The 27,895-nt window shown below is 44.6% G+C and overlaps 1 protein-coding gene across 1 annotated transcript; it reads right to left on the bottom strand.

The window, feature by feature from the left end:
- Positions 1 to 321: 321 nt before the first annotated feature.
- Positions 322 to 27,895, bottom strand: FGF9 (fibroblast growth factor 9). The gene is made up of 3 exons (XM_086742290.1): positions 26,603 to 27,895; positions 20,709 to 20,812; positions 322 to 2,025 (listed from the first exon to the last, which is right to left on the bottom strand). Exons 1-3 carry the CDS (start codon positions 26,877 to 26,879, stop codon positions 1,780 to 1,782), a joined length of 627 nt encoding a protein of 208 aa, XP_086598416.1. The 5' UTR covers positions 26,880 to 27,895; the 3' UTR covers positions 322 to 1,779.

Here is a 27,895-nt window from a genome sequence, read left to right on the forward strand (position 1 = left end):
CTCTCGACAGATCCAACGGCAAGGGTTACGCTCAACTTAATGGAACCGGATTCAAATCCTAAGGGATACAACTACAAAATGCATTTGTCATATGGACCTTACATTATTTTTCTTTTCTAATTTTCTTTTTTCCTTCAGGGTACTGGGGAAAAAAAACACCTCTTTCTAAGGGTTAATTCCCAAATGGTAACTGCTAATCAATGTGTTTGTGTGCTTAACATAAAAAGCTACAATCCCTTAAATATTACAAACTGTCAGCTCACTTACGATTCATGAATATTTGAATATACTTTAAGAAAAAAAAAAAAAAAACAAGTCTAATGCTGTCCCCCTCATTGTCATTATTGATAGAGATTTATTAGTTTCATTTTGCAAGTTTTACCTTAGGAAGGGTGCTAATATCATGTATTATGACAGTTCACACTGAAAGCAATTTTCCATAAAAGATGTTACAATGACCCCTATGGAACTTGTATAATTTCATAGCAGATAGGCAAGTGCACAAATAAACATGTTTACAAGAGTGATCCTGTTAACCTGGTTCTTGCTCTCTGAAACCATTATGTGCTATTTGTGGAATCTTAAAATTAGTACAATTGTTGATATTACTTATGCTGTTTCTGGCATTCTGCTTTAGGAAAAAAAAAAAAAAGCATATTTATCATTTAGCTTTGGTATAATCTGCAATAGGTTTTAACAAGTAGAATATATTCCAACCACTATATTTTCCACAGCTGTGAAGTTTACAACGATGTAAGAAGTCACTTTATCAGAGAGGAAATATTACAGACACATAAAAAAAAGTTGAAAACCCAGTTTTCTCTTTAATCCTCTGGGGGCAAGCTATGAAACAAGCAGTCAGAAGAGTGAGGACTCAGTCATGAGTGGTGTGCATACTTGTACAATAATACGGGCACAAAAGAGATTGTCGCCTTTAGTACATGAGGGTCACTAGAATTTATTATTATTATTATTATTACTTTTTTATTATTTTTTTATCCATGCACCTTTATATTTACTTGCATGAATTTACCACAGGTTCATAGTGGCCTTTGCCATTTTAATGCTTACAGAGCCTAAAGCTTCCAAAATGCCTATCTGGCCTGTACATATTTCATTAAAAATAAACTCTATATAATAAATAAATATATAAAATAAATAAAATGTTGCCTTTGGAATTTCTATAAATAAATTTAACTTTTTATTTTATTTTTTTACTAAGAGGTCTTTGCTTTAAACTCAGTGGGGTGAGACCCAGAGAGCGATTAACTGAAAAGTCTCCTGTTTAAGTAAGACTGCACCCTCCATGCCTTTGCAAATGCAGCGTACACTTGAGCAGGCCACCAGCCAAAAATCCTGATGAATCAAAGTATGGCAGCTATGCTGATATATGATGAAGTACAACTGATCAAAAATTTAAAAGCGTGTCTATTCCCCAGCATGCATCAGGCCTTCCTCCTCCTCCCCTCGACTCCTCTCTCTCGCGCTCTCACTCCCATTCATCCTCTCCCTTTCTCTCTCTCTCTCGCACTCACTCTCTCGCGCTCCCTCTCGTACTAAATCAAGCGAGTGGGCATAGGCTCTCCTCCAGGAGGACAAACCTTTAAGTGCAGAACAAAATCAGCATGTTCCATCCAAGCCTCCATCATACATTATGCATGCGACAAAGTTTGGCAACAGTGGAGCTGATGTGATGACACAGCTAATCAATAAGAACCCACCGCATGAAACCTTTATAGTGGTTACTTTTTAAGGGCTCAAGTGAAGGAATTGTCTTTGTCAACTTTGGCTTAAAATATCCTTATATAGTTCCGGTACTTTCTCAGGGTCCACTGGTCTAGGTAAAAAATGTGTAAATTTTTGATGCCGTTTAGTCCTAGTCCCTTCTCGTGGAGTCCCATCTTTATTTAACGCAACGTAGTATCGTCTTCCAGTGTCCACGTGTTTATATAGATTTGATGAATATGTGTTATACCAGTTTTCTTCAAACTGCTCTCTGAATACACACTCCTGGGTTAATTTTTCCTAAGGAAAGAAAAGAAAAAGCAGTAAGGAGATAGCCACAAAAATAAGCTATTTTTAAAAGAATTAGTGTTTTCATGGCTTGAAATCAGCATCTCCTTGCTCAATTCACAAAACGAACCATTTCAGTATTCCCAGTTTTAGCTAAGTAAAGCTGCATTGCTGGGTATTTCATTAAGCGGTCACAAGGGTGGATAACTATGTGAAACAAAAATGGTTCTCCAAAAGCCACATTGCCCAAATCAAAACAGCAACAACAAAACTGAAAACAGTTTTCTGATCACTCCCAAGCATGTCACAAGACGTTACTGGGCTTGTATAACTAATTGCTTCCATCATGAGTACACTTGAACAAACAGACATAAATAAAGAAAACTAGAAGTGATTTGCAGCACTGTAATGCAATTTAGGACCTTAAAATCTCTATGTCCTTTCATTGCATGGACAACTTGATGCATTTTGTTAATTTTACTAACCTTTGCTTGGTTTATCATTTGTATCACAGAACCACAACTCAAGAGAGCTTCAAACAGAAGCACAAACCCCAGGTGCCAAGATGAAGTTAGGCGAGGAAACTCCTCCAGGCTCACTTCTACTAGGGCTGTCCTCGCGCCCTGTCCTACTGACAGGACCCACCAAAGACATCAGCCATTCACCAGATCCCCCTGCCACAGACTCCCATTCCTTCCAGTTCACCCACTTATTCAGTCTGCGTGTACTCCTCTACATCCTTTCAGTCTAAATAGATGGGGTTTGCTTAAAAAGCAGCCACCTGAAAACCAGATTAATTTTATGGAGGACTCACACAAGTGACTGAGCAAGAAGACTGGGAAAAAGGTAGTGAGCTCTGGCATGGGAGAGCTGATGGAAAGCTGAGAAAAATAAGCTTGGAAATAGTCTCCTCAGCCAGCATAAAAAAATACAATAATAATCATTTAATACATTTTTTGTAACAAGAGTTTTCCCTTGAATAGCAATTGCATCAACCAAACTCAGCTTCCAGCTGAGGATCAATTTCTAATTATTACAAAGCTCCACCCAACGCAGACTTCTGTGCATGTGTTTTACGGACATTAAATCTTAAAAGAGTGCTTTTAAATAGATACACAGAAATGGGAAAACTGAGACCAAGGCCCAGATGCAGCAAAGCATTTATGGCACCTAAGCCGTAAATGTGTGCCCGAAAACAACTAAGGAGCCGCAGCTCAAGTTCCAGTGTCTCCAAGAAGCTACCATCCACAACTGAATTCAGGAGCTTCCCAAAACCCACCATCACCGAAGCCTGCAGCTTGCCCTGGGGCTGCAGGCCCCCCTGCACCCTTACAAACTGGGTACTGGGCTGCAAAGCCAGGGTCCTCCTCAGTGCCTAAAAGTCTGGGATTTGGAGGTTCCTTCTAAATTCAACCTGCGGCAACTCCAGGAGGCAAGAAAGGCAGCAAGTAAGCAGCTCCTGAAATCCCCTTTGACAGGCACTGGGAACCTCATCACCCCTCAGGAAGAAGAAATCCCCGGGAGGACCAGGTTTCAGACACTAAACACTTGAGTATTCACTACAGCAGTGGCCATGTTGCTGTGTGGACCAGGCGCCTGCGGCTTGCACAGTCGCAGGAGGAGCCTTTGGTGGAGCAGAAGATGGCAGTCCCATCCCTCACACCCTCTCCTGGGGTTTGGCCAGGAGACTTCCCTCCCTGCGGGTCCCACTGAGCAGAACGTGCAGAACTGTGAGCACATGCACAGGCCGGCTGTACATCACCATTTATTTCAGAGGCGTTTCTGACTGTAGTATTTTAAATGCGTGAAGTAGCTCAGACACAGCAACACTCCATACTGGTTACAGGGAAAAGACGCACAAATCTCTTTATATTAAATCCTTATCTATGGGCCAGATCCAGCAACCTGCCACTGACAATTGCCTCTGTGTCCTTTGCCAGCAAGAAACCACAGCAGCAATCAGTGTTGCTGGGCCTCAGCAGCAGCTGAAAGTCACACACACGGCACCAGCCCCCTTGTGCAGCCGCAGTGTACAAACTACTATAAAAAACTATTCAGCTGCTATAAAGGTTGTCTTTAAGTATAGCTTTCATTAGTGTTTTATTTTGCATGAGGTTTAAAATCACTTTCCTTGCTCTGAGGCAGAAGCAGATGCTAAGGGGTATTATATGCTGGGCCTATTGGTCCATGGGGAAAGAGAAACTAATTCAAATTGTTTTCCTGCTCTCAGAAGGCAATAGGATCACATGACAAGCACTGCAGAAGCACTCCCTGCTAAAAATAGCAACATTTTAGGAAGATATTTCAGTCCTGTCTTCAATTCATTAATTATTCACTTCATCTGCATTTTTTTTAGCATCATCATAAATTTCTGTCTTTGCCAGAACAGTACTTCCCCGTGCCCTGAAGGAGAAATTTTAAAATAGCCTCTCTTCATCTGGCAGGTTTGATGGATCATGACACTGCCGTGATACACTTAACTAGCAGACCTTGAATAAGGAGCTTGGCATTGTACTGCGCTCCGGGTGAGTTCAATAGATTTCAAGCTTACAAATTCAATCCTTTTTTTCACAAGCTTATCCTGTTTTTACTTTTCATCCCTTTACAACACTGCTACATCTCTTTTGTCCTTCATTAGAATTCTCAGAAATTCATGTATGGACAGTAGGCAAATACTTCGACATGAACTTGACAGAGCAATCAGGAAGCAGGTTCAGGTATGTAGGCACACTAACAATCACACTTTTAGAGAAGTTAAATAATTTCTTTACAAATTCATCAAACCATTTCCTTTGAGGACACCTAGAAATTCTGGTTGTAGTCAGAGACCACTGGAGTAAACCAGCGTCGGTGACTTTGGATCAAGCCCCGTCAATAATGTAGGGACCAAAACCCCAGTATATCCTTCTTCCCATGCTCCAGGAGACTCTTACGATAATGGCTCATCTAGTACCACAACAGACAGAAACCAATATCCACTAGGACAGTCATCTACATAGAATGATAGAATCATAGAATCATTTAGGTTGGAAAAGACCTTTAAGACCATTGAGTTCGACCATTAGCCTGACACTGCCTAGTCCACCACTAAACCATGCACTACCACAACACTACTTAACAGTAGCTTACGCTCATGTTTTGAGCACACATGCCTTTATTCAAGCCAGAAATGAGCATTATACAGTGGTGAGGCTGGTCCATCCTGCCAACAAGCACCTTCTCACCTCACCAGCTTAGGATGGGAAAGTCTTGCTTAAAGCCAACCCTCCTGGTATGGGAAAGAGATGGTGTTTCTTGATCACAAGTGGCTAGCATTTCCCCTTCTGGCTATGACTTTTAGCATTTTCCTGTACACACAGTCAGAAAGCAAGATTTAGCTCTAGAATACAGCAATTTTTGCATACTTTTATTCTAGCAACTGACTTCCCTAACATTTTTTCCATACCAATATTTGCTTGCACCATACTTGATGTCACTAGACACCTTTGTTGAAGGCTGATACAAATACCAAACATGCCAACTGGAACAGCTATGGAAAGTAACCTGCATTCCAGTGAAAGGGGAGGCTGCCTGCCATGATCAAATCATTTCATTCAGGGCCAGATAAGGAGGTGACCTCAAAATTATATAAATCAGATGTTGCACCACACACCACATGTTTTCTATGAGAACTGTTCATAGAGTATTCCACTACAAAGTGACTGATTCTCATTTTACTGCATTTCCAGCTTCACCTGGGTTTTTTTTAACCTGTTATTTAACTTGGAATATTCTAATAATTGAATTGTGCAAAGATGTACACATCACAAGGGCAGAAACTGAAGGCAGATTTAATTTAGAAGTCTGTTAATGCCTGGTCAGTGTTAGCAAGCCCAGAATCCCTTTCCCTTGTTACGTTTTCCACTATCTAACTAGGGAGAAAAATAATCTTATTACCCTATTTCCAGGTAGATCCATTAAAAGTGAGATTGTAAATTAATAAAGTAGATAGTTACAGCCATCACACCAAAAGATTTGCCAGCTTGTTTAAAAATAGATTAGATGTCCCTGTGAAGCAGCTAATTGGAAATAAGTGGAAATAGGCAAAATACACGTACACTGTCCAGAGAACGGTTTCATGACTCCAAAGAATAGTAAGACATTTGTGCTGCTTAGTAGTTGAAACTACAGTACAGGGTCCTATACAAAACACATAAATATTCTCTTTTTTTCTTTTAAATAACCTTACAGAGCTAAAACTCCAATTTCTTTTGCAACCTGACAAAGGGAAACCTCTTCAGACCATCATTCCTAAAATCACAACAAATAACATTTCATACCTAGCAAACTATTTTGTTCTATGCCATGTACAGTTTTCCCTTTTGTAAACTGCTACACTGACTCAATAGAGACAGTTCTCAAGAAAACACCTATTCCAGAAGTCCAAACAACTATTAAGAAGTATATCTGATGGAGTCAGCACTTCCTACATACCTGCTGCACGTTATGACTCTGTTAATCCACCCTGTCTTAATAAAAATCGTGTTTAAACATATAGTCTCCTAATTAAGTTCATGCAAATCCCTCATTATGGCTTTACGATGTCAATAAAAACTTCATATGTAGTGAAGGGAAACAACAACAAAAAAAAAACGTTTTCTTCCGAAGTGTTTTTCTTTGCTGTTTTGCCTACAAACGCACACATTTTACACGCAGTTGGCCCTTCCCATGCTGTAATGCAAACAGCCTCTAGAACATATTATGTTCAGCTAATAATTAACACTCATCCAGAGCTGTCATAAATAAAGGTGTAGTTTAGCATTTGCTGTAGTGTTGCCTGATCTCCCGTGCTAACCCTGTTAGCCTCTGGCCAGGTAGACAACCTCCAGCCACAAGGAGAAGCCAAATACTGGTGGTCCCAGCAGCACCGCTTTCCTCTCCAAGTCAGGCAGCAGCGCGAGGCAAGCCCTGCACATTGCGTGTCTGACATGGCGAATGTCACCGAGATTTCTCTGAACAGTTTTTCCATGCAATGTTTTTTCAGAATGCGTTGTTTAATAATTTGACAGAACATGGGGAAAAAAAAAAAGAAGAAGGGAAAAAAAAAAAAAGAAGAAAGGAAAAAAAGTCTGCCAAAAGAACTAGCTGACCAGTTTTTTTTTTGTGTTTGTGTCACTGCTGTGTCACTGCTTCTCCACAAGCACTTTAGAAAGACAGCAGGAAACTCTGTAGGGCCAGAAGAGAGACCAGGCTGCCACTGACATGCATTTCATATTCCATAGCACTTTTTATAAGATGAGGGAAATTAGGCGAGGTGTCCTGGCAAAACCAGAGTTGGGCAATTGCATTCTCCCTACCTGAGGTCACTTTGTAGTTTCACAGAGACGGAGTATTCGTCTTAGTTCCTCCTAAGCTTCTAGTTAATTTGTATAAAGTTTTTATTATATATAAATCTCCATTTACAAAAAAAAAAAAAAAAGTGGGACTGTTCTGTATTGCTGCCATGGAGCACTTACGAGAGTGCTTAAAAGATTAGTATCTTTCATACAAAAAGCTTGTAAAGTTCCCAAGATCCAGCAAAACCTGGTCCCCTTGGGAGCATTTCCATCAAAATCCGCAATAGCTACACAGATACAGACACTGCAGTGCTTCCACGTCCTGACGAAGGTGACAGAAAAGCAGAGCTTCCTGAACAAAGCAAGTGGACTCCAGCATCAACAATAAAACCCCAAGAGACCATCAGTGCAGTAGGAATTTCATCGCTTCTCCCCTTTGCCCCTTCACACCTCTTTTCACACTTTCTTGCCTTCCCCACCATCACGGACCTCCTCTGGAGGGACCAGACTGGGATCTATCCTGGGGTTGTTTACAGAGCTCTTCTGACATGAGCTGCAGGAGGGTGAGATGCCAATTAGGCCTCCATCCATTTTTGCCACTGCCAAATCCACAGCTCTTGCTTATCCAGTCCTTTGAGATTTCAAGTTTGCAGCATCTGTCAAGCTCTAAGCGTGCCCTCCCTGGACATGAAATCGTTATGGGAAGAGCAACCCCACTGTGCCAGAGCGGGCGTCCACCAGCATGGGCTGCCTACCAGCAGCCACACTTACGTCCATAAAGATTTGATTTAGATCTGCCCAGCCAAGTGCATTAGCTGAAAACTCATTTTCACCTAAACACCCAGGGTCTGTCTGCTTGTGCTGCTGCTGGAAGTCACGCAAAGTTCCAGGGACAGGGCCTCGGGCCACGTAAGCCATCACAGCACCATTTCTCTGGAAGCCGAAGATGAAGTCAACTCTTAAAAAACAAACAAGCAAGCAGGTGTGTTCCCCTCCCTTCCACGCCAGCAGGACTGGCCCCACACTGTTCCACTTACTAGTCACACCTCTGACCTCTATTTTATTTTTGGTTTCCCTGGCACAATCAAGAACTGCAGTCATCAATGTTATCTAAGCATCTAATTCATAACGCTTGGCTGAACCCTTCCAAGAATCCGAAAGCAAGGTGGCATGCAATCTGATACGAGGGCTGGAGCCAATTTTTAAAGAAGACAGGAGAAAAGTTCCCATCAGCTTAAATGGAACTTGGATCAGGCCTGCAATGATAAAAAGGTAACAAATATTTTAAGACACTAAAAGGACCATTTCAGGCACGCTCAGATTTACTGAAAGCTGTAACTTGACCTACCCCAGCTCCCCACTCCGCAAATTCTCTTCTATCAAAAGACAATGTGTATGTCAAACCAGGGCTGTTGTCCTCCAGCTACCACACACACTCTTTAGCCTGAAATACTAGTTAAGCTTTTCACTGAATAGAGATTTTTAAATAAAACATGCTTTCCTTAAATACAGCTAAGATGGAGCAGAGCATCAAAGTGTTTTGTCAGTATTTTTTGGTTTGTGGTTCTCCAACCACAGTATGCCAGGTTAAAGGAAAGATAGCCCTCCTTCAGCAGAAGTGATGCCCTTGCAGAAGCAGCCTAACTCACGGGCTGAAAGATGCTGTAAAGTGGGTGATAAAAAGTACTTAAACTGCAGGAGTCTCCACACTCAGTGAGTACCCTCTAAACTGGATTTATGCCATCATTAGAGAAGCACCTTATCCCTCAGCTACAAGGTGTCATCATAAAAACAGCAGAATGCTCAGAGCCTTTCATAAAACACTGCCATGGGGACCAAATAATTATAATATATACATTGTGATAAAAGTGTACACTATAAAAGTACTTCATGTTTTATTCTTTCAGCAAGATGATTTGGTCAAGGACTGATGAACAAAAGCCTGTCTCTATATTTTGTTATTGATTTTATGTAAAGCTACCTGCTAGGTACTAGCTCAGAGGACAGGGGCAATGACCACATTGTCATTCTGGATGGGGTCATCAAATAAACAAACCATCACAGGCAATCACATTTTGGAAAGATCCCATCCTCCTTGCTGAAATGCCAAATATCCACTGCAGTCTTGGAAACCTTTGCCAGAGATATTTTAAAATCTACAGTGCTTTGGTGGGCAGTACAGCAAACGGTCGGTACTCTAAGATCCTTACCCAGCAGGACTCAATTGCATATTTGGTTTAAGTTGTTTAAAAATGAGGCCTTTTAATTTCTCACCTTTTTTTTGCACAAAAGAAGGCCAGCATTTCAAAGAAAAGGTGCCACATTTGCCCTTTTAGACAGTAGTGCTTCTCCACTGGCAAACATTTCTCATAAGCAGTCTCTCCAGAGATGACTCTTTCAACACTTCCCTCATTGCTTTTCCCAGAGCAATCCCACTAAAGTCATGGATCCCAATGAAGTCATGGATCTAGATACATAATTTTTAGCATTTCACTTTCTGAGTAGGACAAAAAAGATTTCCCTCAGATTTCTCAGCAAATGCATATATCTTTGGTGTTGCTATGCCCTGAGTTAGGTTCTTATGTGATACAGCTGACCCAGCCTTTGGGAAACGGCAGAGGAAGTCAGGTGGCTCTGCTCCTCCACAAGACCCCTACTCCTCACACACACACGCACATCAGTGGACCTGTCTTTCAATGGGTAAAACTTTAGCCATGCAGTTAATTTCAGCCTTGACGAAAGAAGTTGTCAATCTGTCTGGGAAAAAAAAAAAAAGATATATAATAACAATGTCAACAGAACCGGTGACTGAAGAGCTCAAAAGATGAAGCAGTTGGTCTACCAGGTACCAGCAGCACAAGACCTTCTAAAGAATTCAGATTTCTAAAGTATAAAGAAAAAAAAAAGATTATTTTGTTTAAACTTTACAACATGTGTATATTCTAAAATGACTCAAAGGATTTTCCTGAAGTCTTCCTCAATAAGTTTCCTGAGTCCAGATTATACACTAGATGTGGTCCTAACAAAGGCATCAGCAGGCCAAAATCACCCTTGCTATGCAAAAGCAATAAGCATTTACATGTTAAAAGACTGTCTTTAGAGTGCAGACTCTCACGGGCAAGAACCCTGTCTAGATTTAGGTTTTTAAAATGATGAATACAGTAGAGCTCTTATCTTGATTGGGGTCTGCTGACACAACCATAAAATTAGTCCATGGTTTTACAGGAGCAGATCCAATCCCGATTCCACTGAAGTCAATGGCATTTCAACTGTAATAGAATCAAGTCAAAATTTCTCCTGAGTCACAGTTGCCTCCATAATTGTGTTAAATTTGAAGAGTAAAGTTTAGCAGATTAAAAATGCACAGCCTGGGCCAGGCCTCAAAGGCATGCACCATCCACACCAGAAGCCAAGTTTTTCTTCAGCAGCAGCTGTGGAACACGAAGACAAAATCTGATCTTCAAATCAGAAGTAGTAGCAGAGGTCTGCCTTTAGAAAAGGAATGAAAAAGAAACCAAAGGGCTCTATAAAAGGGAGAAAATGGATTTGCACTGTAACAAGCTTTATTTCTTAAGCTTTTTGAATGTGACACAAATGAACTGCCTTACTACACATCACCAAATCAGCCTGAGCACATTCAAACTGCAAAGCAAATCTCAACCTAGACAAAATCCCTAATGAAGTCCCCGCAGGGCAGACTTTTTCTACTCTGTCTTTGAAAATGATGAATGAGAAAGTGGGAAAGAGTGCCACATTCACATCCCAGTGGCTCCTGAGTCAGAAACAGAGCACATCAGATCTTTATCTGATGCAGAGAATAATCCCCAAGCATATCTCAGTATGTCACTGCTGATGATGCTCTTTTAGCATGTCACTTCAACACAGTATTCTCAGATCAACTGAAGAAGCTGAACCTTTTCACACCTCCGTATCGTTATCACGGCTAGCTCCAGAAACGTTCAGGGCTGCGGTGGCTGGCGAGCTACACCACTGCAAAGTGGTGAATCTGAAGACATTCAAACAGAATATGCCCCACGCTCGCTCGCTGGGTGGGATTTGGGTTTGTGATGCAGTTATGCCACTTTAACAACCACAAGCTGTCAACCGCGCAGGACTCAACTCATCTCCCATCCCACACCGCAGCTGATTTCCCCTCCTCAGTTGAGGGAGCTAAACGGGGCAGAGAAGCAACCCTACAAAAAAAAAAGGCAAGCTTTCTTCTCTTGCTTTAGATCCCTAAGTCAGCCTCCTGACAGGTCAGACGAGTGCCGGTGTTGGAGCAAGGAAGGAAGCAGAAGCACACAGTGGAGGCAGGGAACTAGGACTGCACTTTCTGGAAGGGGGTTCCTGCAACATTGGTTGCCTCCTCAGGCAGCATCTCTAATCTCCCATTTTTGCAAGAATACAAAATTCCAGACATCTTTAATTAGGGGAAAGCAAATCATTAAATTAAGGGTTGAGTAGGATCTTGCTTTACCAAAGTTTATCTTTATATATATCTCTCCAGGGAGACCTCATAGCGGCCTTCCAGTACCTAAAGGGAGCCTCTAGGAAAGATGGGGAGAAACTCTTCAGTAGGGCATGTTGTGATAGGATGAGTGGTAATAGTTTTAAAATAGAGGGAGGTAGATTCAGATTAGACAGTAGGAAACATTTTCTTTTTACAATAAGGGTGGTAGAACACTGGAACACTGGAACAGAGACATGGTTGATGCCCCATCCCTGGAAACGTTCAAGGCCAGGTTGGATGGGGCTCTGAGCAACCTGATCTGGTTGGAGATGTCCCTGCTCCTTGCAGGGGGGTTGGACTAGATGACCTTTGAAGGTCCCTTCCAACCCTAATGATTCTATGATTCTATATACACAGACACACATATATATCTCCCTCATTTATGTAGCAGATATTCTAATACTTTCCTGTCCCAGGCATGTAGTGAGAATCCAAGTTCAGCACAGAATTGCAGACCAAGGTAAGGAGATCACTGAGGGTTTTCTCTCGTATAAAATTATCCTCAGACCTAGTAACAATCTGGAACTAAGTCCTCTGACAAAAATCAAGACCTGAGGAAAAGTGTAGTATCTGTCCCACAGGACACTATTAGTAGGTGTCCCTCTTTGGTGACAGGTGCTATAGTCTGTGAAATTTTGACTTAAAAACCAGACTGAAGCCTTAGTTTAAAAAGAACCACAACAGCCGCAGTTTCTCACAGAGCTTTCTCCCATGTTACCTGTGTTAAGCATACGGATTCACCTATCAATTCTTCCTACACGAGTATCCATATCTCAAAATACCTTTCTTTTCTACAGAGTCCTTCATTCCTTTCTGAGTGGGCTGCAGTTTCTGCTCTCGTCCCCAGCGCTGGTACCTGTGAGGAGCACCATTTAACAGTACCCAGCTTTCAGCAAGGCTGCCCATCCAAACGCAAAGAGAGGCTGTCCACAAAGGTGAAGTAGATGAGGTGTAGACAAATCTTCCCAAGTAACTAAAGTTTCAGGGCTTTTCTCAGACCTATGCCTTTCACTAAGAAAACATCCAGAATTACAAAGTTGTTTCCTACCGTATTGTGCAGAGAGAAAGCGTTTATGCTCCATCTCCCACCCCCGTGCCTCAGGCCACCTCAAAATCTCACTTCCTCACGACCTGAAACTTCCTCATTATCCAGCCTAAGCCTACTCATGACCCTTTCAAACCAATTCATTCTTGTCCTCTGTTTCAAGGACTTTTTCTCTTCTTGGTGTTAAACCTCAATGTATTTAGACACCAAGAGTGTACCCTCTCAATTTTCATTCTGCACGCTAAATAAACCAAGATCTTTAGACTCTACCATTTGATAGCCTTTTCATCCCTCTGACCATCCCAGTAAGCCCTTTCTGCACCTGTTTCAGTTTCAATTCATCTTCTTTAACACAAGCGACCAACTGCACTTTGCATTGAGGCTGGATTCTACCAGTGCCAAAAGCAGTGGCACTGACCGAGCTCTCCCTGAGCCCCACTGCAAACATTTCAGGCACTTTACGTCACCAAGACCCTTCTGTGAGGCTGCCTTCTGTGCTGAAAATACTTCCCAACTTTGAAACAATTTCAACAACACACTGCTACTTTTTTATGACAAGATGTTAAATGTCCCTAATAAAAACAGGCAATAAAACCAGCCCAAGGACCAATCCATAAAAATTCTACTAATAGTTTCACTCCAGTCTAATACTTTTCAACACTCCCCATTGCTGTCTTCTCTTCAGTTTCTTCACCATCTATCATACCAGTCTTCTGCTAACACCCATTTTACCCGCTGTAGTAAATGCTCTCTTCTGCAGGTCATACCTAACACAGCCCTGCAGATTAGCAAGACCGCATTTCCCATTTCTAGAAAAAGGAATTCCTACCAAAAGTAGGCTTGCCTGAAACTATTTACCCAGCTTCAGTAAATAGCTCATCTTGCATGTACTTCCAAGTCCTCCTCTACTCTTCCATTTAAAAGCGTATTCCTACACCCTGAGCACAACCCAACAGGCTTCCTACGTCGTGCTCCCGGCCAAACACAAACCACGTGGATGGAGGTCCACAGACACTCGGGGCTGGCAAACACCTGCATTGCCTCAGAGAGACACAAACCCTCCCTCGCCCAGGCTTGGCTCGCACCTTTGCACCACATCTCGCAGTGACTTGGGAGGGAACTGCTGTGGCTGAAGACAGCCCTTCTGCTTGGCCAGATTGTTTTCCAGTTTTCCGCTTCAATTCACTGGGCAGCAACAGAAACGCTTGTGCCAGCAAAAGGGAGGGGATGGATGGTGGCTGGAGGGAAAACAGTCACTTCTTAGTGGTGGTGTCAGCTGCCCCTGCTCCCTTTGTTCATCACACGACAGGGAATCCCCCAGCTCTGCGTTACCACCCCAAGGAGTCTATCGGAAATACTGGCTAGCCCAGTTAGCAGCCACACTTCAGACTACATTGCATTTACACTCCCACCTGAATAGAATCATGGAATCATAGAATGGTTAGGGTTGGAAGGGACCTTCAAAGGTCATCTAGTCCAACCCCCTTGCAAGGAGCAGGGACATCCTCAACTAGATCAGGTTGCTCAGAGCCTGATCCATGACTCCTGTTCCCTTTTCATTTATACAGCTTTAAAAGTTTTTGCCTTCTATTTCAGTACACATTTCAGGGCCCCAGTCAGGTTTATTGCAGCAATTCCCATTTTATCCCCATGCTTCTACACCTCTGAGGCATGTGCTTTTGTGCAACCTGCCCTTCTCCCATTCTTCGCAGACCTTCTGCCAGGCACCCACAGCCTGTTAGTCTCCAGGTCCTTCCCGGCAGTTTCACCCTTACTGGGATACTATTAGCACAGGATCTCTGCACCTCTGACAAAGTTTCAAGTTTTCTTCACACTCAGAGCCACAGGCACCTTTTTGAACCGGTCCTCTTCAGATCTCAAAGATTGCATTCTTTCAAATTAGCTACAGGCCTGCTTCTTGCAACTCTTCTGCTTAAAGCGGATTTACTCAGGAAGACTCAAGTCGCTGTTACTGCTGGAAGACACCATCAGGTCTCTGACCACGGGAGTGCCAGGTTTTCCTGAGCAATGCTGCTTGTGCAGAAAGCCTAACTGCTCCTTGCAATTCAGCCATCCCAGGAACTGCCCTCTGCCTCTCCACCACTTGCACCACAATAAAGGCACTGTATTAATTATTTTACACACAAGCAGAAGAGTGTTAAACCTGCTGCCATAGTCATTATCCCTCCTTGGATTTGATCACTCTCAGCGTAGAAGCCTGCGTCTTCACTCAAGGAAAACTGCATTTAATTCTCCCTCAAAAAATTGTTGTGCACTGCAGCCATCCTGTTTCCAGGCTCACCTCAGGCGCCTGCATGTACACTGACAGACAGATAATACAGATTATTAAAAAAAAATCAATCAGTCGTAAGCACATGGAATCACTTTAGATGGGAGATGTTTAACAGGAAAGTGTGAATGATACTGCAGGGCAATTTACTTATCTATCCTATTCTTAGATACCTGTAGTGACCATACTCTTGGCCCAAATGCTGTTCCCAAAATGCACCTTCAACCTGTTTTTTTCTTCACATTGCTTCCGTGCACCTTGACCTACCATATGAAGGGCTGAACAATTCCCTTCCCTTATTTGCATGGGAAAATGAAAGATATTTTTAGAACGCAGCAAAACAAATCCTTACCTACACCAAGCAATATCTGGTAAACTATGAAAAAATTGTCCCTTTTTTTGTCAAAAAAATATTCTGTTCGCCTTTGTAGCTGCAGAGTCCTTCCAGGACCATGGGTACCCAAACAAAAGCACAAAACACTGCAGGTGCAGCCCTGCTGGGACAATAAAGAAGTATATTGTCACCTCCCCGCACACTTACTGGGAAAACATGTTTCTTCAAGGACAGGACTCTCTTGCTTTCCTCCCCCAGCCTCTCCCCAGTAGTTTTAGGAGCAAAAGGCAGGTTTAGTGCCCCAAAATCACTGGAACAAACAAGTTTTCAGTTAATTTTTTGAAGGACAGCAATTTATGACCCTGTTACAAGCCGTCCTAAATCTCACTTTGCTGCACACACCCCGTAAGTCTGAAACCCAGAGGTGAGGAGCCTCCCTCCCTGGCTCCGGATCTGGGCTCTTCGGCTCTGCCCCAGCTGCTCTGTGGGCACGTGAAGCCTCCCTCTCTACCCTCCCCTCTCCTTCCAAGCGCTCCTAGCACTCTCCCTGTTCCCTGACAACTCCACCATCTCCCCTCCTGCCTTCCTTCTCCCCCCTCTTCCCTTTATAGCTGCCCCAGGTCTTCCAATTGCCAGTTTTTCTCCTGAGCATCCAACCTGAGTAGCCTTTTGCCAGCTGCCAAGGACACAAGGAGCAATGGAGACACCAGCACAGAATCATAGAATAGTTTGGGTTGGAAAGGACCTTTAAAGGCCATCTAGTCCAACCCCCCTGCAAGGAGCAGAGACATCTCCAGTCAGATCAGGTTGCTCAGAGCCTCATCCAACCTGGCCTTGAATGTTTCCAGGGATGGGGCAGCAACCATCTCTCTGTTCCAGTGTTCCACCACCCTCAGTGTAAAAAATTTCTTCCCTATATGTAGTTTGAGAAGAGGAGTGGGACAGGTCCATGTCCATGGGAGATCGGCAAGGCAGGGATGCCAGCAGTGAGACATAGCACAGCTCTCTTCTGCAGGAGAGCCTACGGCAGTGAGGGCAGCTGAGGTGAGGGTGTCCCATGGTCCCGCTGTGCTCAAGGTAGCACAGGACAGCCTGGAGTGCGAACGATGCACACCCCGTGGTGTGGGTGAATGGGTGCCAACTGTTGATATTCCCACGGGCAGCAGTGCACGGCAGGGTGAGGGTGGGGACAGCCCATGAAGGCATAAAAGTCGTGGGACTGGTCAGAAGGGTCTCCCTCACCCTGTGACATGGCACCAAGGAGCGCAGCTAAGACACCTTTGCTAACACTTTTGCCAGAGGTGTTGGCAAGACCCATTTGGCATCGAGGAAGGAAAAATGTCTTCATGTCTCGTCTGAGCATCCTTCAGGTCCTATCTGTAGTTTGGATTTTTCCTCCTCTCCAGTGACAAGCACAGTAGCTGTTGTGAAACATGATGAGTCATAGCTGCAGGCTGCAAGGGAAAGGCAAGGTAAAGGGAATGCAGGAGCAGAGCAAGGCAGGAGGGAAGCTGCTGTCACTAACCAGCCTCCAAGTCATCGGTCCACAGCTACCACCAGCTCCTCTGCAGTACCACATACACATATCTTCAGCTTTCCCTGGCTAAATCCATGGGATGAGGAGGGACCTGAGAACAGCCACTCTATGTTATACGTTGCTGCCTGAGAGCAGCATGAGAGTAGCTGTGCTCTTAACCAGAAGATGCAGTAGGAACTGTCTCCTGTAACAGCGGCACATTGGGAAGGGTTTGTCAGGCACCTAATCTAGGAGGAAAACAGCACTTTTAGAAGACCAAGACGAACATGTCTGGATCAGGATACGCTGAAATTGCCTTTTCTGTTGCCTTTCATGAAAATTGGCAGTGATCACCCATCCTGGCTGCTCTGCTTCGCCATATGTCCCATCTCCAGTGGCACCACAAATATGCTGGGAAAAATCTTCCTGTGCCAAATGTTTCAAACGCAAATATAGAAGGATAGAAATCTTCTACATCGCTGATTTGATTCGCACCTAATATATTTTTCATACAGTAATCTGAATATAAATATGACGGTGTCGTAGACACAGGGCATCTATTCCGGCAGTGTCAAGTGTTGCAGTGCTGAATGTCTGCAGAAGCACACCTGCTCAGACCCACAATGCTGAGGTAGAACAGGATCAGGTATTTCTTAGGCTGCTACTCAGCTGTGTGCGCCAAACAATCTTCCCACCTTAGAAAATCAGTTCACAGCCTCGTAAGCATACCTGCTCCATGACAAAGCTGGTGCTATTTGCAGACCTTAGTGAAGAAACCAAGACAGAGAGACTCACCTCCCAGCACAGGCAGCACAGGGACAACTTCCTGGTGCTACAGAACAGCCCAACTCCAGTGACCATTTCGCCTAATTCAGGTGAAGAACTGGAACCTCAGTCTATCACATACCAGTCTCAAAACTAATTTCAGTTGAACTGATCTGCTCACTCACCAGAAAGGTAATTCTCTGCTGGATTGTGCCTTGCTTCTAGTTCAAACTGCAACATTTTTTCCCATCAGAGAACTTCATTTTCAATTAATTGCATTTTTTTGACCAAAAGCAAAACACTGTCACTTAAAAATGTCCAGCCAATTCTACACAAAAACCTACTCTGAGGCCTGCTTATCTCAGTGTTTCTACCAGAGCTGACAGTTGCTGAAATATAGGCACTACGATTGCTAGTGTTGACAAGGCTTTAAAGCATCATTACACTGAGTAGCCATTAGAGGTTATATTTCATTGGAAGTAATGTAATTCAATTACCATCACTCTTTAGTATGTCCCATCTCTGGAGGCTGACAATGAGCCACATCATCCATCAGATTTTAACCTGAACTTTTGCATTCTGGCCCTATAGATTGCCAGTTCTCCATTATGAATAGCTTCATATTTTTAGTGTCATTTCTTAAGGAAAAGAGGTTATCCAATTATATTGTACATCCATCTGCCTGCCTGTCTGTCCTTCCTTAGCTTTTCAACCAGTTTCAATTAGGAGGCAAAGGTCTTCAAGAAAATTAAGTTCCTATCAGTTTTGTGACTAATCAGAGGCAGCGTAAAGAAGAGAAATAATTTGCATTTCCCACCTGGGAGTGGTGAGCTATGTAATCCCTGCAAACTGACAACCCACTGAGCATGGACAGCTAATGCTGTCTCTTTCTCCATGCAAGAAACACAAAAGGCTAGAGAATTTGTGTTACTGGAGGGACAGGAGGTCAGGGAAACCCATGTCTTGGACTGTGAGACACAAACCCCTAGGAAAGCAGGCTCCTTTAGAACTGCTGTTCACGGAACAACTATGTTATTAACGCAGTGAGCTTAGTAATTTAGAAAGAATTTCTCATGCATATTTCCTCAGCAAAGAATGTTTTGAGTAATTCATTTTGACAATCAAACATATTGCAAACCCAAAATATAAATTGCAGAGAAAAGTGATGTAACATTTGCTTTCCCAAATCTATGCATTTAAGCTCTGTCAATAATCACATTTTCTTTTTCTGAATATCTGAAGTGTAGAGCAACTGTTCACTATGTTTATCTGTTTAAATTATTACTGATGATTATCAACATTACTGATTCACATTGCAGTTGTTGTTCTGCCTTTTTGCTGCCTAACTGAACCATCAAAGTACTCATGACTTTGCCAGCTCTTTATCCCATTCATCAACTGGACAAGGATTGGGACCAATGACAACTTACTTACTCCTCACAGGCAACTTGTCTACATCTGTCAGTGCATCCATTCCCCTTCTCTCTTCCTCTTCATCCTTCCAAACTTTTCCTCCTCCATATTGTCATTCATGCTAAACCCCTTTTCTTTGGCCATTCCCACTCACTGATTCTCACCATCTCTGCATCTCCCCTTCTTCCACGTCCATACGTTCTCCATCCTAGCCTTGCCCCTCATTCTACACCTTTTTTTCTACCTCCCACATACACTGTCATGATCTGTACCTTCTGGCTTCCTCTCCCGGTCTGCTCTTTGCTCAGAAGACAGCCCCCTTCCCCTCTCTTCCTTCCCTCCCTCACACAAAATGTTACTAGAAAGGGATCAGTGAACCTGGACACGCCCATAAAAACACTTCTACTGGACCTTCCTGGTCTTCCTTCCTCACACTCCTCCATGGATCACTCATATGGAGGCTGGATTTCCCTCTTACTCCTGTTTTCACCTGCCCACCCATGACTACTTTCTCCCGTGTCCTCCTACTCTCACTGTTATCCCACTCAGTTCCCTCCCCACCCTTTTCCCAGTTTCCATTACTCCCCTCTGATACAGGTATCTTCAGCTACACCTGAAACCACTCTCTCCCACTTCAACTCCTTTTTGAGGGTCTCTCTTTGCAATGTTTACACCATCAGTCGACCGCTGTCACCACCTTCTCCATGTTTCTAATGAGCCCCAGTGAATATACACCCTCCCTTCACTTTTTTTTTTTTTTTTTGCTTACTCTTCAAACCTACCATCCTCTTCCCCAAATACCACTGCTTCTCTAGTCCTTGTCAATTTTGGAGACTGATACTTTACTGCCTTCTACTATTTGGGGAGTTACCTGCTCGACTTCAGATTCCCCCTGCCCACGATCTACCCAAGGTGTGAATCCCAAGTGCACATCAGATGTCTCCAGTATCCCAGATAAGGGTCACAGCACACACACATACGCACGCGCTCTCCTCTGCTGCAAAACTGAACTTTCAGGACAAGACCACCAAGCCCCTTCCCCTCAATCCTATACTTTTTTATAACTGTTATCCACTCCTGTTTCTTATTTTCTCATCCACATATGCCACCCTTTACCTCCCCACCCCTACTTTCTTTTGTCAATTCCTAGAAAGCTCTCTGCCTACACACAAAAGGCAGCGACTTTGTCTCAGTTTAGATCTCTACTGGAAGGACACATTTACAAATCTTACAGTACATCCTTTAGTCTTCAGTGACCAGCTCTGGCTGTCAGTTTCCATTGCTTGTATCTAAGTTGTTCTCTGCCTGCATTATTGCTTATTCCTGATTTTTTCACCTTTTCCCTCTCCCGTATTCGTTATACCACCCATCTGGTCTTGCTTCTAATTAGACTGCAAGATACTTAAAGCAGAAACAACGGAGTGCAACGGAGGCTTGTAGGAGCTAGCAAGTCTTTTTCCCACAGAACGTTAAGGACCATGACTGTCCAAGGCAAGTGGGAACTTACCGAGCCGTACAGTTCCCCTTTCTCATTCATTCCAAGGTAAAGTCCACTGTCGACTCCTCGGATGCTGACCAAGCCCACTGCTATACTGATAAATTCCAGTATACCTATAAAATGCAGGAAAAAACAAACAATGTACATATTGTTTCCATTGAAATATTTAAATTTTTTGCATGTTGCTGATCCCTGAGCGGCAAGCAGCTATTTTCAAAGGTGTTTTTCCATTTTCAGAGTTGTTTGGAGGAAGATGAGGAACAAATGAATACATCTTAACGTATGATACTCAAACAGTGAAGTCCTTTGAGTCTCTGCTAGAATGATGCACTGCAGACAGCATTAATGTACCAAATTAAAAGATTACTCTCAATCTTTCTCTTAATTTCTAAAGGAAGTCTAAAGTCTGATATGCACAAGAAATAATACATTCAAAGAACAAAACCCAAGTTTTAGATTGCCAAAATTAACTGTATTAAAGAATTTAGGAAGTTTGTCTCACCCAAAAAAAAAAAAACTTGCAAAAATACACTTGAATCAGAATTGTGAGATGAAAATAATATTACACATGGAACCAAAAGATCTACTTCCAGGCATCAATAAATCAGGAATACGGGGAAAGATTTACTTACAGTATGATAATCCAGAGGCTCAAGAAATGAAAATCCTCAGTATAGTCCAGAGTCTCACATATTTCTGTCTAGATATTAACCATTCTCTCTGGTGTGTTTTCACTAATTTCAAATTTGAAAATTAAAATATTCTAAACCTAAGTAATAGTGTATAAATGATTAAGTTCTCCTGTGCAGAACAGCAAGCTCACACAGACATTAGTGCACTAGAGACAAGAACATTTTGCAGAGAAGCACTGCTTCTGCAAAGCTCCTGGGTTCAGCATCAATGTGCACATGTGTCTGTACCAAATATCAGCTCATCTGGTTCGGAGGGTTTGGGGGTTTTTTTGGCAGCCTTCCCTGCAAATTGCTTACCTCCTCAATGAGGATGCTACCAGCCAAACCTCACATAAACCTAGAAGTCTTGTCAAAAAAAAAATGGAAATTGCTACTTAGGAGTGCTCGTGTGAGACTCTAATGCTCTCACAGGAGTTACCCAGCAACGTCCAGAAGCACACTGCTGCGTTATGCTACTTCATGAGCCACAAAATAAAGCACAGAGTAGCATTTTCAATACATTTTGTGGATTTTCATGTCTAAGTTACACCATGTAACTATTTTTAAAGCTTATTGGAAACTGTATTTACATGAAATAATAAAATAACAGTAGAGTATGTGTTGAGCCTCACGTGGCCAATAAAAAAGCACTTTCATGGATTTTTTTAACAATTAATTTGGCATCTCCCGCAAAATAGTTGTGCAATAATCAATAACAGGCATGAATCACATAAATCTAACACAGCACACGTTAGAGGCAATAGGAAAAATTTATAGCCAAGCTAATGTAAAGATGAAACGTATTCCCTGCGAGGGACTATTGATCATTACCTTATATATTATTCAGTACTACAAACACCATAGTCCTATTGTTTTGATAACCTTGTTTTGTTTTAAGGTCTAGGGATCTTGGATTATTCTCTACATATGCACAAATAAAAAAAAAAAACTGGGAGGAAATATTTAGTAATTATGGAATTTTTTTTAAGTCATAAAAAGTGGTAGCATGCTGTTTATCTGGTATATACAGCATCTCAGATACAATTGATCCCTTGAAACAATTTAAACATTCCCATTATATCTGGACATGCAATACTTCCAGATTTCTTACTAAGGCCTTTTCTGTAAAGCTTTTACCAAAGTATCATATTGCCCGATACATATTACCAAGCAATTTTAACTGAGGTTAAATCTTACATTAAGTGTGTCTAATATCATACTACAGCTAAGTTAGTAGGTCTGGCATCTTTCACATCAGTATAAATGTAGACTTTAACTGCTGTCCGCATTTCAGATATTTGGGTGCGTGCTGCTTAGTGTGTCAAAAGAACAAGAAAGCACCGTCACATCCTATTGTAAGTGCAGAAGATGAAATTTAAGGTGCTTGGCAAAGAGCATCCACATATTTGAGATCAGAATAGAGACTTATTCATTTCAAATATTCAAAAACCTACTCACAGCAAGTTTTATATGTCACGCTGTTAGGTCCTTCAAGAGATTATCCGGGGCCAAGCATGCAGTCTTAGACAAGTCTTGCCAATTTAAGGATTGCATGATTTGGCCCAACACTCCTGTGAATATTTTCACTGTATAGTTTATAGAATATATATATAGTACTTAGAACCTGAACAAGGCATTAAAATAGATATTCCCCTTCAAAATGAGGCTGGACCAAAGCAAAATCAGGACAGCTCCAAAATGTAAAAGCTAGGGCCCTATTTATAGATAAAAAATGGGGAAGAGAAGAAAAGGAGAGAGGAAATAACTGTCTCAGTACACAAGATGCTGAATATCTCCTTGTCAGACATTGAGCATTTTCTTTAATTAAGCCACTTCAAGGCAAAGCCCCACTCCTTTACAAAGAGGTTTGGAAGGAAGTTTTGGGGAAAAAGTTATTCCTTTACGTGCTTTCAGGCACCTTCTTTCACACCATCCACCTGTGGGCCATGCTGAACGGCAGCTGGACACCAGGATGCTAAGCGGGATGGCCAGCCCTGGAGAGAGGAGGTGGGTCGTTCACATAAGGTGAAATTTTAACTTTCAGATAGTTCAGCTCTCAGACCCACAGAAACACTTGCTTTGGCTTTAGGCAATGGACATCTCTGCAGCCACAGACCTTTTTGTCGTTGCTGTTCCACCCTTTGCACATTTTTGTCTTTGGCTATATATAGGCTGCCCTTGCACGGCTAGATGGAAGCAGTGCAGCTTCCACTTAGCACCCGAACACACCATCCACGAACACGGTCACCAAGCTCCCCTGCCAGCCATCCCTCTGTAGGACTCGCAAGGGTCCAGCGAGGACACACTCACCCGGGGCAGAGCCAAAGGGCCAGGATAGCAGAGCCCCCCGCTGCCTCCGGAGCTGCTGGGCGCTGAAGTGAGGGCAGGAGGCTTCCCCACCGCCCCCCCCACCCCGACCCCCGCCGCGCCCCGCCTGCCGCAGCTGTCACCCCCCCCCCCCCCCCCATGCCCATTAAGCGACGGCAGCGCAGACAGGCACAGCCCCGCGGGAGGGCCCCGCTTCACTTTTAGGCTATCAGCCGGGGAGGCTGCGGGGGCTCCTCGGGGCCCTTCCCTCCGCCTAAAACCTGCCCCCCTCCCCCTTTCCCCGGGCCCGCCCGGGCGCCGCAGCAGCAGGGCGCGGCGGGGCGGCTGCGCGGCTCCCTGCAGCAGCAGCAGGTCCCGGGGAGCGGAGGTCACCTGCTGACGAGCGTCTTTTCTTTCTTTTTTTTTTTTTTCCTTTTCCTGCATGCTCCTATTTTTTTAATGCTGTGCATGCAGTACTTGTGCTGACGCACAGAGGCACGCCTCTCCGCTGTTACAGAGTTCCTGAATTTACAATGACTCCACTGTCTAGCAAATGCCCTAGACTAAAGGAGACTGCATCATTTTTTTTTTTTCTTTTGTCACCCAGGAGAGATCACGCTTTGATCACCTGAGATCGCATTATGAGGGGAGCGGGGGGAGGGGGGCGGGAGGAAGCGGGGCTCTCCCGGGGAGCTTTTCTTTTCGAGATGGACATCTTGCTGCAGGAATTGCGAAATGCCAGGGCTCCCAGAACCGGGCGAGTATAGACAGACAATATGGCTCGGTTTATTGTATGCAATCGGCACGCATCCAACATAGCATCACAAAAGAATTGCTCTTATCTGATGTCTCTCCAGAGGTGTGTGCGTGTGTGTGCGGGGAGGGGGATTCCCACCGGGCACAGCCCAGAGAGGAGTTTACGCGCAGCCCCCGGGGTTTTCTCTTTGTCCTCCTTATTCCTGGAGGAAAAACTTCCATCTGACTCGTGTAGCCCCCCCGCATCCACACACGCGCAGGTTTCCCGCACACGCTGAGAGGAGACCGAGTGAGCCCGTTCTCCCCTGGGCAGCTCCCGAGTCAAGCTTCCTCATGCAAGCCCTTCCCAGGATCGTCACAAGACTTTACAGCCACCAGAACCCAAATAGCATCTTGCTATTGGGTGACCTCCCGGCAAGCACAACGGCGATGTCACGGCACCGATACAAAAGCACCGGGATCCCCTCCCCGCACCCCCAAATAACCCGGGAGCCTCGGCGCATCCCACGGCTTTGCCGTGCCCGATCTGCGCCACCCTGGACCAAGCAGGGGCATCACACGGGCGCGCTCCGTGGGAGAAGAGTTATCACAGGGGTGCATCCTAGGGAGGAGAGAAGGAAAAAAAAAAAAATCTATTTACAGCCAAGGCGCTGCGAGGGCTGCCCCTTGGAGCTGTCAGCTTCCTACAACTGCGGCTGGAAATCCATTAAAAAAAAAAAAAAATAGACGCCGCGAATAACGTGGTCACCGCTGCGAAGGGGACAGCTGGCAGCCCTCCTCCGGGGGTGGCGGGGCCCCGCGGGAGGCCGCACCCCCCCGGCCCCGTCCCCGTCCCCGGCTGCCGGTGCCCTGCACCTGCTGCCCGCACCGCGCAGCCCCGCACCACCTCGCGCCCGCAGCAGTGGAAGCAGCGTGACAGTGTCAGGGAGCAGCGGCTGGGGAAAAGGGGGGGGGGGGGAATGAACCTGCGACCGTGCGAGCTTCAGCCCTTCCCCACCCCCGCGCCCTTTGGAGATCATCTCCTACAACCCCGGCGTTATCTAAACAGCTTCACAAAGCAGTAAAATACAGTTTAGGTATCGTTCAACATCTGGCATTAAAATACGAAGAGAGAGAGAGAGAAGAAAAAAAAAATCACCACAGGACTTTGTTTTTACGACCGAATTTGAGTGCTGTCAGGTCGGTTCACTCACAAGTTAACTCCTTCCAACAGCTGGGAGCGTGGCGAGCTAACCTGGCATGTTTGCCTCACCCCTCCTTAAAAAAAAAAAAAAAAAAAAAAGGGCAAAAAAAACCCCCAAAGAATCAGCTTATCCAGGCTGTTTTAGTTACTTTCCCACATTCAAGGTGTCGGCCCTTTCAGGGTCTCCCTGGCCGGGCAGCAGCTGCGGGCCCACTCGACTCGCGTGGCCGTGCGGGGAGAAGCCATGAGCCCTCCAGCCTCGGCTGCTGAGTCACAAACCAGCGGCCGCTGGAAATGAAATCCGGGGAGCGCTGCTGCCAGCCGGACCCGCCGCGGGGCTGGGGTGCGGGCTCCCCCCGTAACCCGCACCCCACCTGCGCTCCCGCCTCCCTCGGGGCGCCGGGCACCGGCTGCCGGGCGGTGAATGCCGGCGCTACCGCTGAGTCCTCGCCCGGGAAGGGAAATAGGCTGGGTTTGCCATTCGGGCGGATACGAGGGCAGGTAATCGGCAGAGAAAACGAAAGAAAAGCCCTGCTTAATTTGCGTACAGGACGACGGCCACTCCCTTCAGGAAACTCGGTGAATTTTAAATTGTAGTGGTTAATGATTAAAAGCCCCTTTAAACTCGCGAAATCAAATCATTCAGCAGAAACGTCCCGAGAAGAAAAAGAAAAAAAAAAACAAAACCCACTGCCACCTCCCAGAACGCGTCTGCGCTCCGGTAGAACTTGGGGCTGCGCAAACATCGCTACCGATCGCCCCGCGCCCTGGCCCGGGCTCCGCTCGGCCGCGGAGCCGCCGCCGGTGCGCATCTGCGACCCCGGGCACGTTCGCTTCAGCCATCGGCACAAATCCCCCCTCCCCGCCCGCCTCGCACCCACAACCCCCCCTCTCCCACCGTACTCCCCCCCCCCCATCCCCTCCGCCCGCAGTTCTGCCCCATTATTTTATCATATGGCCACTAAAGGGTTAAGGATAATACCTACCAAATCTGCTGTGGTCTTGCCTGGTTCCCTGGATAGTACCATTGGGGAAGATTTCTAAATGAAATCCAGTCCTGCAGTATAGCTGCCTCCGCCTGAGGATCCCCTTTAAATGGTCCAAGTCCGTGACCGCAGGCCCCCTGGGTAGCCCACCTGCCTCAGACTGACCCAGGTGGTCACTTAACAAAACCGGACTGTCCACCGGCAAAACGGGCACATTCCCAAAGGGTACTGCATCCTGCACACCGAAATAGTTCCCAACTTCACCTAAGGGAGCCATCAGAAGATTCTGCTTTTAGAGAATAAGGATAAACAATAATGATGGTGCCAAACCCAGGAGATATAAGATTAGGTATATTCCACTCCTCTCCCCTCCCTAGCGCAGTTACAGAGAAAATGTTCTTTCTTCAATCCATTAAATGCATAAATAAAAGTAATATTCTGTTTTGACTGGTACAGGTTCAAGGTCAAACCAGTTAGTCTAAGAAACCACCGCTTTATACTCACACACTGACATATTTATAAACATATAGATGTGTATATCTATATAAATGCATATATCCCCGCTCTTAGCAAGCAATACGGTCTTCAGCCCATCCAACTGTAATAAAGAAAAAAATCCGTAGTTTCTCCATTTGGTTTAAGATAAGAATGACCATAGCAACTTAAATACCTAGGCGTTATAGGGATTTTTTTTTTTTAAGATGCACAGGCTACGTCAGGATTTATGGATTCTGACTCCAGAAAGGCATGCGCTGTTTTTACTCTATAACAGACTGCATACATCAGCATGAATCCCGCAAAGGGGGGAGGGGGGAAATCTCACGTTGTTGGCTGAGATAAATCCAAAAAAAAAAAAAAAAAAAAAAAAGAAGAAGAAGACGGAAAAAAAGAAAAAGGTAAAAAAAAAAACTTTTGACGTCCAAATCTATTATCCAGAATTCTCAGGAGGCTCAGCAGATGTCCACTGGTTTAGGGATATTGACGATCCACAAGCAAAGCAGCAACATACAAGTGCTTGTGCCTTTCTTGGCTGGCTCGAAACAGGTGTTGCTTCTGCAGGGCTCCCTGGGCAATGTTGTACTCCAGCACCGAGCTGCGGCTCTTGACTGTGGGTCTCCATCCAGCACGCAGAGTGGCGCAGGAAGAGGCATTGGGCTGGGTTTAAGGTAGTCCCGACTGCTGCTGGAAGGCTTCTCCGCGGTCCTAGCGCTCCGCCCTAACCTGCTGCAATACAGAGCCGCTTCCCAGCGCTCGGCACGGCCCTGGAGCGGCTCTTGCTGCTCTGCGGCAGCG

Source organism: Chlamydotis macqueenii, chromosome 1 (genome assembly GCF_036417535.1).
Source record: "Chlamydotis macqueenii isolate bChlMac1 chromosome 1, bChlMac1.mat, whole genome shotgun sequence".
Classification (NCBI taxonomy): Eukaryota; Metazoa; Chordata; class Aves; order Otidiformes; family Otididae; genus Chlamydotis; species Chlamydotis macqueenii.

Bases quoted from the DNA above. Each gene is read 5' to 3' on its own strand.
- FGF9 (XM_086742290.1), bottom strand. From the start codon at position 26,879: ATGGCTCCCTTAGGTGAAGTTGGGAACTATTTCGGTGTGCAGGATGCA. The intron at 20,813-26,602 runs GTAGGTATTATC...TGCATTTTATAG, and splicing joins GCAAGACCACAGCAGATTTG to GTATACTGGAATTTATCAGT. The intron at 2,026-20,708 runs GTAAGTTCCCAC...TTCTTTCCTTAG, and splicing joins AAGGGGAACTGTACGGCTCG to GAAAAATTAACCCAGGAGTG.